The sequence below is a fragment of the Chaetura pelagica genome, unplaced genomic scaffold (genome assembly GCF_000747805.2).
Source record: "Chaetura pelagica isolate M959 unplaced genomic scaffold, ChaPel_1.0 scaffold314, whole genome shotgun sequence".
NCBI lineage: Eukaryota > Metazoa > Chordata > Aves > Apodiformes > Apodidae > Chaetura > Chaetura pelagica.
In genome coordinates this window covers 3,156,318-3,167,316 of record NW_009953218.1, presented here as the reverse complement: position 1 = coordinate 3,167,316, position 10,999 = coordinate 3,156,318, and the positions used below count along the sequence as shown (strand labels likewise).

Below are 10,999 nucleotides of genomic sequence, written 5' to 3'. Positions count from 1 at the left end.
GGAAAGAGTCATATATGCAACTTAGCATGCAAATTCTAAGCTAATTTGCTGAGGAAGCGTGCACTGAAATACTTGGAAGCCAACTCTCCAGCTCGTTGTTATTTAACATACGTGTCTATCAATGCTTTCTCAAGTTAAGTTTAGCTGCTGCAATATGGGCTCCTAAAAAACATTGACAAATCATGAAAAAGGCTGAAGCTGTCAGCTGTCCCCAGAGGCATGCAAAGTAATGATGTCACTAGTGCATGAGACAAGCAATGTTGCCAAGATAACAGGCTGGACAGGAGTCAAATGCATAGGCTGGTCACTGCTCTGTACATAGTCTGTATTGATTTCTAAACCAGCATAGCTTGGGTAGGACAGGCTCTGACTATTGTCCAGCCCTCAGTATTCTGCCAAAGGGAGGCCTTCTTTTTCCATTTATCTTATGTACCAAGAACCTGTGCAGAGTTTGTTGGAAAAACATGGATTTCAGGTAGCCTTTTTGGTTCTCCATAGAGACTGTGAGCTCCCCATCGTCCTCGCACAAAATTAGACTTTCAATGAGACACTCTGGATGCAGCAGCATGTGCTGTAAGCAGACAGTGAGAGGAAGAAATACTCCTCAGTGCTGTGAGGTTAACAGAGTCAGCGTGGAGGCATCTGAGCCTCTTGGTGAGAGCTGCTAGTGATACACGTGTAGTCCTTCACTCAGCAGGGAGGCAAGCTGAAATGTCTCAGCTGCTGCAGAAGCACATTTATGCCTGGTCCACTGGGCTACATGGCACTCTGTAAAAATGCTTCAAAAATGTCAGTGCTTCCTGCTTTTGTCAAGCAGAGCAAATCCTTGCTTCCCTGCTGTAGTCAGATGCTTTGAGATGTGCCGTTAGGAAACAGAGATATTATTGTTGCCTCTTTGCAGGCAAAAAAACGGAGGAAGTACAAACAAAAATCACTTTCCTGAGTGGTCAGACACAAGTTAGCCTTGTCCTACCAGCTAAAAAGCCTCTGGAGATGACACAGGATAAAAGATTAAAAAAAATTTTAAAAAAGCAAATACCTGTAGGCTTCTTTAAAGAAGAACTCAAAAATTATCAAAAAGGAAAAAACAGAAGGGCACAACCTTTTCCCATTATTTTTAATAGAACTATATCGCTTTCTATGCTTCTCAAGTTTGTATTATAAATAATTTATTTAAGAAGTGCATTTCTTTCTTTTCAGTAATTCTTTCCACGTGGCTATAGGTGTCAGACTCCCAGGGTGCAGTTTATCAATGACTTTAGAAGTGCCTTTGGTAGCAGTGCAGGACATAAGGAGCTGAACGTGCCATTTGGTTCAGCTGAGGACCGTGCAGATCTTGGCTCTGTGGGCTTGCCTTCTCTTCCCAGTTTGGTTTGTTTTGTCTTCATGACTTTTCCTGGTCCCTGTGTGCTGTGAGGGGCCGGGGCAGCAGCTGTTCTGGGCGGTGTGGGCAGCGCTGGGGCAGGGAGGGCTGCTCTCCGGCCGGGCCTCGCAGCGCGACTGTGAAATGGCAACAGCAGCAATGACACTGAACCCTGCTCCTGGCAGGTTGTGTTTTTTTTTCCAGAAGAGAGCTGTAAACTTACGTTTTTAAAAATAAAACACACTCTTTTTTGGTGCGTGTGTCCAACTGTTTTACTTTACTACAGGAAGTGAGCAGAGAGTTGGCTGTTTTCGTTTTTAATAATCCTATTTCAGTTGTGTCAACAGCACAGCAGTATTAAATAGTGGCTCACACAGTGAGGGCCTGTAGCAAATGCATAACATATAAGGTTATGCAAAATTGCAGCTCACTGAAGGCTTCCTTCTTTCTGTGGCACAAGACTTGCCATAAGCATCTGTTCAGCTGTCCCCTGACATGCTCTGTGGTTGGTCTGTGTCGATCCACACTAAGCCACGCTGCAGCAAATCTGCACTGTCTAGCTTTAGTGTCCCCAGTGTTGCCACTCCATAGATGCTCCATAGGCTGGCCTAACTACTCCTCTCCCTGTGGAATATTTCAAGGCCACTCCCCAAACTAGTCTGTCTTCTGCACGGGTCACACAAAGCTCTGCTGAGGTAGCAGCAGCCCATTTGATTCCTCCCTGGCTGTGTCCTTCAGAGGAAATGGAAATGGCTTGCATGGTGTCAGCCCAAAGATAACATCTGCTGGAGAGAGCACTCTGGCACCCTGTGAAGAAGAGAGGAGGCCGCTGGCTGCCTGCAGGTGCCTTCATGCTTTGTTCCTTGCTTGAAGCTTACAACAAGAAAATGAAAATGGAACAACAAAAAAGCCTGGAGAAGGTGGAAAGAGGCTTTCTATGCTGGAGGTGAGCACGGACAGCCCTCTCCACCAGAGGCCGATGGTTTGTGGTTGTTTGCTGCCCACTACACAGTGTTCGAGATGAGCCTTTTCTTGCTTGAAGAAGAAAGGGAGGGTTGGGCTGAACCAGTCCCTCTCCCTCTCTCTGGGCTGTGCAAACGTGTTTGCAGACTGGCAGCCCAAGCTGTCTTGGCTGCAGAGCCAGCCTATGTGTAGGGGAATGATAATGGTATTAACTGGGGTGCTATGGAGCAAGCATCTTCTTCACAAGGTGACCCCTTCTCCAGCTCTCATCTGGTTTGAGATCATGCCCAATCTGCTGTCTGCGCAGCTGGGAGACACTTCTTTCCAGGTTGTGGACAGCCCTCCAGCTGGCTGGGAATGTGCTCCTCTGCTTCCTTCTCCTTTCCTGAGTGCTGAAGGGGTTCTTCTGCTTTCAAACATTTGATTTCCACAGCCATGCTCTTAACGTGAAGAAGTCAGATAAATACGGCACTGACATGGATCTGGTTTTATTGTTTATTATTTCATGTTTTCATTCAAAGACAGGAATCCTGATGTTTAATAAGAAGAATTTTGCTCTTTCTTATCAGAGCAATGAAAAAAAAAATCACCAACAGAAATGTTTGATAACTTGCTGCTGCTTTGCCCTTCACATTCCAGGTGATGCAAAGCCCTTCTGAGCAGAAATGAGGCAGGATGTGAGGCAGTTCCACACGCTTACATTACTACTTCTCCATCATCTCTTTATTCATACTGCTTGGTAAAGCACTCTGAACATTTAGTATTTTATATGGAGAAAAAAAAAAAATTTCAACCAGAAATCCTCAATCTCTGTTGCAAAAAAAAAAACTTATCCAACCTCCAGGTTTATAAGACAATGTTTTACTCAAAGACCATGTGATTTTTCTGTAGATACCTTTGTATTTTCATTTTGTTCTAACTCCCCTTTGACACTGTCTTCTGCAGGTCATGAAAACATACCACATGTATCATGCAGAGAGCATCAGTGCAGAAAGCAAACTGAAGGAGGCAGAGAAGCAAGAAGAAAAACAGATTGGGAGGTCAGGAGACCCTGTTTTTCACATTCGACTAGAAGAAAGGCACCAGAGACGGAGCTCTGTGAAAAAGATTGAAAAAATGAAAGAAAAAGTAAATAGTCCTTTTATTTAGCTTCATTTGAAGTCAATTCAATGCATTTCTGATATTCTTTAGCATGGTATTAGACAGAGAAGTCCAGCTGGGAAATAAAATTAAACAAGGTACACATAATAAACTAGCAGTGGGTTATAGATAACTTGGCTTAATTGCATTTCTGAGAGGGGAATACTTTATTCCCAGTATAATTCTTACCATATGGTTTGTCATATTTGAAACAAAATTCTAAGTTATCACTTTGTATTCCTTTTGTTATATGCATAACAGGCTGGCAGCCAAGATTTGTTCTTGCTAAAGGAATATGTGTTTGAATTGCTACCAGTTTTACTACATATCAAAACTGAATTCCAATACATTAATATACAATCTTTTTTTCTAGCGTCAAGCAAAATATTCTGAAAACAAGCTGAAATCTATTAAAGCCCGTAATGAATACTTGCTCACCCTTGAAGCAACCAATGCTTCTGTTTTCAAGTATTATATTCATGATCTTTCGGATTTAATTGATGTAAGTATTGGCACATTTGGGTTTGTGTTTATTCTGTTCAGGAATCATGCTTTTCTTCTTTTTTTGTTTTCTAAGGGAATACATAAGTCAGATGGGTTGTCTACAATATGCTTTAATTTATAATATTGTATGGTATACAGCAGATTTTCCTTTCAGCTTTGTATTTCACAAAATAAAGTGCCAATAAGATGCTGAACCCATTCCTTTAAAGTTAGAACATTGTCTTCTCCCCATGTGGTAAGAGAAACTATGACACGAGTAACATAAAAAAGGTAAACATTTCCATTTTGTACTATAACAGGATTTCTGGGGTACAAATATGTTTTCCAAGATAGGCTGCTTAGGTGGTATTCTTAATAACAGTATTTTAACTCAATATAAGGTTATTTCTTTCATGTCTTCAAGGTCATTTGCTTTCATTCATTGTGTCATTGAACCAAATACATACTGCTTCTTATTCTTATTTCATGTAGTTTTCAGAACAGACACAATCAATCTTGAGCTCTGTACTGTCAAGAGAATTGTTACTGATTTTCATTACGTTGTTCCTGTGAGAACGCCCTAGGAAAATGAGATTGTACACTGATGTTGAGTTGTACTAGCATTTGTTCTCTTGAACCTGTAATACTGACATTTTTAGATTGTATGGAGGGATTCCACTCTCTGTCATGTCCCACTGTCTTCATAATCTGACCACATATTTGATAGAGAAAATTTGGAGGCAGCAAAAACAAGCTCAAGTTTATTTATTCACTAGCAATGTAGTGTTAGTCAGTAGATGCATCTCTGTGAAGCATACGAAATGCTAGATATTTAATATGCTTTCTACTTACGACCATAGCATATGTCATTTACAATAGTAAATGACATTCACATGCAGAGATTTCTGGTGGGATATTCATCACAAAGATTAGACAGCTAAGCTCTAGTTTGTAATATTTTATAAATTACTTCAGCATTTGACAAGAGGCTTCTCATTTCTGCTGTCTGGAGAAGTAATAGCTTGAGAGAGAAGGGGAAAACGCCTTCTTGTGTAAATGGACTGAAATAGCTGCATAAATGTGTTGTATGTTTTCTAAATACTGAGAGTCAGTTTTCTTTTACATTTCTATCTTCCTGTAATTTATAAAATATTTCCTAATTTTGTTATAACATTTTCCTTTTCCCTTTCAACTTCTTTCACTGCAAATGGTTTTGCTCCTTTTTTTTTTTCCTTGCTTCTTTCTTATAAGAGGTGGTGATGTATCTTTCTTGTGTGTTTAGTATTTCTAGCTGTCTCTATCTCAACATCTCTTTTCTTGCTCTTTCCTACTTGCTGTTGCATGTCTTCTCTCTTCTGATTTATTCTGATTTATTCTACTGTATATTGTCCCTGCCTACTCTGCATGCATGTGCCTGCACATCCTGCTTCACTCAGTCAGCCTGCCCAGGCAATGAAACCATTTATCAGAATCCTGATAGGTAGATAGCAGGACAGAAAACTAAGAACAAACAGGATACCTGATAGGGCACCACCCAAGTGAGAAGTTGTCCATACCTAATGTATTATTTTCCTGATAATGTTTAACTGAGGATTGGTTTTTAGCTTCTAGTTAGGGCATGTCTGATAAATGTGGAGTTTATGAGTTATTTCTGGCTATTGGAAGGAAGAAAAGGTCCCTTTTTGTCTGTTCCAAGACCAGCAACTTTAGAGGTTGGAAAGATGCTGATGGTGAGACACTGGAACAGGCTGCCCAGAGAAGTTGTGGGTGCCCCATCCCTGGAAGTGTTCAAGGCCAGGTTGGATGGAGCTTTGAGCAACCTGCTCTAGTGGAAGGTGTCCCAGCCTGTGTAGGAGGGTTGGAACTAGATGTTCTTTGGGGGTCCCTTCAAACCCAAACCATTCTGTGATTTTGTGACTTTTTTCTTCTCTCCTGCCTTCTCTTTTGGAGCTCACATTTTCCAGTGAGCACCTCCAGGGCATGTTTCTACCTGGTCAAAACTTTCTCAGGTTGGAAAATGCACTGGATTTTTATCCATTTAATCAATGTCCAAAAAGGTTGCTATAGTAGTGAGAGCTGAGAGGAGGAACCGAGGGCCTGGAGCTTCACAAGGAATTGCTAAGAGAAGTGAATTGAAACTCTGTCTGTATATATATACACAAAGACAACACTCTTTAGAGTTATGGTTTGAGAAGATCTTTACACAACCTTGCAGACTAGAGCTTTCTGACCTCTAGTTTTTAATAGAAATATATGTTCTACAGTATTTCACCATGCAGGAAAATGATACCTTCTTTGTGTGGCTTTTTCCAAGCCATGGGCCAACATAGACAATAACATTCTTTTGGCAAAATGGCTTTCTGAATGACTCTTCCTTGAGGAATTTAAAAGGAGAGTCTAGCTGCCCTTTGCATCACTGTTTTGTAAGAGCAGGCTGTAAACATGTACAACCAGAATTTGCTTCTGGGCCAATTTAATCCAATTGTGAGCTTGTTTAAATGAAGTGTCTGTCAGACATTTGTATTTAATCAGAATATGCTGTGAAAGCATCAGTATCTAGACAGAGTGTTTACTACTTGACAAAGGAAATGCTTTTCATAAATGCAAGAGTCTTGGCAAGATCTTGGGGTTATATCATTGGAATGTGAGACATACTTCCCACTGACCATATGTTGTAACAGCCCAGACTTATCTCATTTTCTAAATCTATTAATGTAATGGTATAATTTGGAGCTTTCAGACCAGTGAAAGTTTCATTCTTTGCCCTCTCTGCTTTGTCCTCATCTGTCTGCCTGTCTTTCTGTGCTTGCCTGAGCTCTCTCTTTGTCTGTGCAGAACAGAATTACTTCTCCTCTGTGTCTGAATTCCAATTGACATGGAAGGGATTTAGATCTCTTTGAGCTGTTGGTGTTACCCATAAGTGAAACTGAGTGTTTTCCTACATTACTAAAAAGTGTATCTGATAAAAATGGGGTAAATACATGAAGTAATGCAGTGAACATTTACATCTATTTTTCCTAAAAAGATTGTGAAGAGTAGTGGGTTTATTATTTAAAAAAAAAAAAAGTTCATAGTGTGTTTAATTTGGATTCTACTGCATCTTGATTTGTGAGGCTTATATGGAAAATCCTAAATCACAGTTCCTCGTCTGAACTGTTCAGCTCCTTCATTTCATTAACAAAGCTCTGAGATTCTAATTTTAAATGACGATGTGTTGTTCATCTTAAGCTCTTGTGATAAAGGCAAGATAAAGCAAGATAAAAATACTGCTGGAGTCTTAGCTGAATGTTTTAATGCAATTTAGTGAGCTGAGGTTTGGGACCAGCATTTGCAAAGAATTAGAAGGATAAACAGAATTTCATATGCACAGTATTTTTTTGTCCTCTGCATCTCATGCTTGAGGAATCTGAATTTTCTGTTGAATATTTCTTCTCTGCTGACTCCATAGTAGCATCTAGTTCAAGTTGAGAACATGATTAGTTGTTTTTATTATTATTATTTGTATTATGTAAAAAGTAGCAAAGGTTATTTTTTTTTTTTGCTTAATGAAATAAGTTTTATATAGTGTGTAGAATTTATTTTTTTCAAGATTGTGGGTTTCAGAGGAGCAGCAGAGTACACACCTCTGCTATTCTGACTCTTAGTACCAAATCTGTACATATGGCACAAAATCTTCCTCATTTACTTGAATATTTCCATGCAATTTAGTTTATTAGATTTATCCAAGTATAAAAGGAAGGTAGGGACCTTACAATTTTACTCTAGTTCTGCTCCTAGAATAAATAAAATATTAATGTGTTGGTCTTCCTTGTAGTAGAGTTTCTGAATCTCTAATTGCAGTCTGGATGGTTGGAAGGTTAGGGAACATTTAGCTACTATGAACTTAATTTATTCTGTGAAGGTTCTTCGTTAATCATTCATAGAACTGAGTTTAAAACTAGGCTAGAGTGTGTGCAACTCATAATCTTTATTACATAAATTCTCATTGTAAGTACAGCCAGATCCCTTCGATTTGAATGTTGAGGTCCGTGTAACAGGATGATTAGAAAGTGACTTATTCAGAGGTTAAGGCTCTTTTTTTTTTTATTAATTTCTCTCTCCATTTGCATTAGAATTTTATTATTATTCCTGAAATGAAATGAAGAGTACCTTGCTTGTTTGGTTGAAGCTCTGTGCTAAGCACTGCGTTTTATTTTGTCCAAGCCTAACTATACTCTGAGGAGCAATAAAGACAGTAAATGCTCTTGAGACTGCTTCAGATTTAATTCCAAATAATAATAACATGCAAATTACAAAACTAATTTTTCACACATATCCCAAATGCATCACTCATTTCTCTGCACTTTTCCCAATCAAAAGTCTTTAGGAATCCAGAAATGCAATAAAACTCATAGACTATGACTTCATTATGTCATTTCTCATCTTCATGTCTTGCTGCACCAACTGGCATCTCATCTCTCTAGCTCATAGATTGATAGAAGATCTCATTAGACCTCCAGGCTGCAGCTTTGGTGGGCTGATTCATGAGCCTCAGAGATTCATGTTTATTTTGGCTAACAGTGTGGTTGCTCACTTGAACTTTGAACAAATCTTTCTATGTATCTACAGATTTTTCCTGAGAGTCAGATATATAGGCATGTGTGTGTGTATCTGCATACATATATGCAGAGAAGTTGTGGAAGCCCCATCCCTAGAAGTGTTCAAGAACTGATGGATGGGGCTCTGAGCAGCTTGGCCTAGTGGGAGTTGTCCCTGCCCATGCAGGGGGGTTGGAGCTAGATGATCTTCAAGGTCCCTTCCAACCTAAACCATTCTATGATTCTGTGCTATGTACTTTTTTGCAACACCAGACAAGTTGGGGTTTTTTTCCAAGCATGGTCAGACAGGACGTGGTGGGGGCAACAGTTTAGCAGTACCTTAATTTTTTAGTCTTAGTAATGAACAAATACCTGAAGTTCCATCTCCAGTACAGACAACTCTTTCTAAACCATCAGTAATGCTAGCAAATTAAAACAGTACTCTTCTTTCTGAGTAGCCAGGAGTTGATATTGTGACAGAGCCATTCCCTATCTAAAATGATCTTTGTCTCCAAATTTTGGAGAAAGTGAACTGTGTTCTGATAGAAGTAAGAGTTGTGATGCCTCAGTGTTCATTTTTGCTTTTAAAAAATAACTTCACTCATACAAATTCTATTTTTACTTAAATAATTGAAGCAAAATTCAGAATTCAGGTATTTTAAATTCCAATCAAAGAGCTTCTGGTGGAAAGGTATTAGTTTAGGCCATGGATTTAGTTCTTGTTTGCTCTGCTGGCATTGGCACTGAAAGAAAATGCCTTAGTCTGGCACTTGAAGAATCCTTCTTGGCTAAGAGGCCATATTTGTTACCCTGTTCAGCTGTCATCACCTGCAAAAGATTATCAGGCTGATACTGAGTAATAAAGTGTTAAACTACTAAGTTCTTGGCACTGTAACAGCATAAAGGCTGCAGTCTTATATTACAACTTGCAAAGAAGTTGGCTCAGAAATCCACACGACTCCAACTGTAAATCAATAAGCTTTCTATTAATTAATCCTCTAGAGCCAAAATTCAGGCTCTAGATGCCTATAGTTTTATAATACATGGGTAGTTGGCCGTGCTAAACCTGGCACTGCCCTCTATTTCTCATTTTCTCTCAGTTTAATCTTCCATGAGGTCTCTCTGAAACTAATGCACAGAAATAAAGCAGCTGTCCTGATCCACTTTCTTATCAGCACTTTCAGACTGTCTTTTTCATCCAAGATAGTGAATTAAATATGAGATCTGATTTGACACAACACAAGAGAAAAACACCAAGAGACTTTTCCTTTTAGAAACACCTTTTTTTGGCTGGAGGTCTTTGAAATATGGATGTGCTTTAGTATAAAAGTTCAGTATCTGTTTTAGTAAGTGTAACACAAATTCCCATTCTATAAAAGCAAAAGGGAGAGGTTCACCTATGTGTGTTTGACTGAGCATGGCATCTTTGTTCTGTTTTCTTCAAATGATTCAGCAACTGTTTTTTGGAGAGCCAGTGTCCTACCTGCAATAACTACCTGGAGGACTCACTAGGACTGAAAGCTTAGTCTTTCTGGAAGTTTTGTTGTGAATAAAAGAGCCTTCTATTGTGAGATTACAGAGAGCAGTTTGATCAATAGTCACCTAAGGCAAGCTGTGAAGGGTTTCTTTCTCTTCTGCACAGAGGTTGAGTAGGTTTACAGCGCTTTCCCATGCAGTGTTTGCATCTGTATGTCGCTCTGTCTCCCTCTCTTTCTTTCTCTCCTTTTTCAAATAAGAGGAAATGAAGAGGAACATGATGCCATGAGTCCTAAGGGTTTGCAGTAGCTGTGAGGGAGGCATGCATGTAAATGTAGCCCACAGTGGACTGAATTCAGGTTGCTTCTCTACCAAACTGCATCGCTTAGCTTGCTTAGTACTTTGCTTATCGCTCAGCCCTGCAGGGAAGGATGACTTTAAAGTATGGGTGGACACCCAGGATGGGCAGCTGGGCGCTGAGGGATGCCCTGAAGCAGCGAGCTGCCTGGCACTGTCCCTAGCCAGGCACTGGGCTCTCCGTGGGACAGATTTCTCTGAATGCAGGGCATTGCTTTGGGTGCAGCTGGCAGAAGACGGATGTGCCGTTATTGGGGGGACAGGTTTGTGATATATCTGTATGGTTTATTTGGTGCCTCCAGCTGATGCCAGGGGCTACAGGCCGTCAGTTGCTTCTGTGCCTCCCCAGCCCCCAGTGGGGAGGGCTCTGTGAATGGACCCGAGGGTCACACGGAGCGTTCGCCTTTCGCAGAGGAGCAGCTGCTGCAGGACCGTGGTTTGGAGTATTTTAGAGTGTATCTGAACACCCCTCTTCACCATGCTCACAAATTGTCACTGAGACAAACGCTTAGTTTGCGAATCAACAGGTTTATTAAGGGTTAATACAAACTGAGGGACCAAGGTTCAGGAGAGGCAGGCTAGGTATATATCAGGAAAATAATTCAAAGGTACTATGGTCTTATTAAATGTACACTCCGAG

The 10,999-nt window shown here is 40.1% G+C and overlaps 1 protein-coding gene across 1 annotated transcript in view; it reads left to right on the top strand.

Annotated features, from left to right (window-relative positions):
• The window catches only part of SRGAP1 (SLIT-ROBO Rho GTPase activating protein 1), a 72,030-nt gene that overhangs the window by 17,571 nt on the left and 43,460 nt on the right, over window positions 1-10,999 (top strand). Inside the window, exons 4-5 of the mRNA XM_009997749.1 lie at window positions 3,272-3,454; window positions 3,840-3,968. Of these exons, the coding sequence (XP_009996051.1) occupies window positions 3,272-3,454; window positions 3,840-3,968 (312 nt within the window). The remainder of the gene's footprint in view (window positions 1-3,271; window positions 3,455-3,839; window positions 3,969-10,999) is intronic.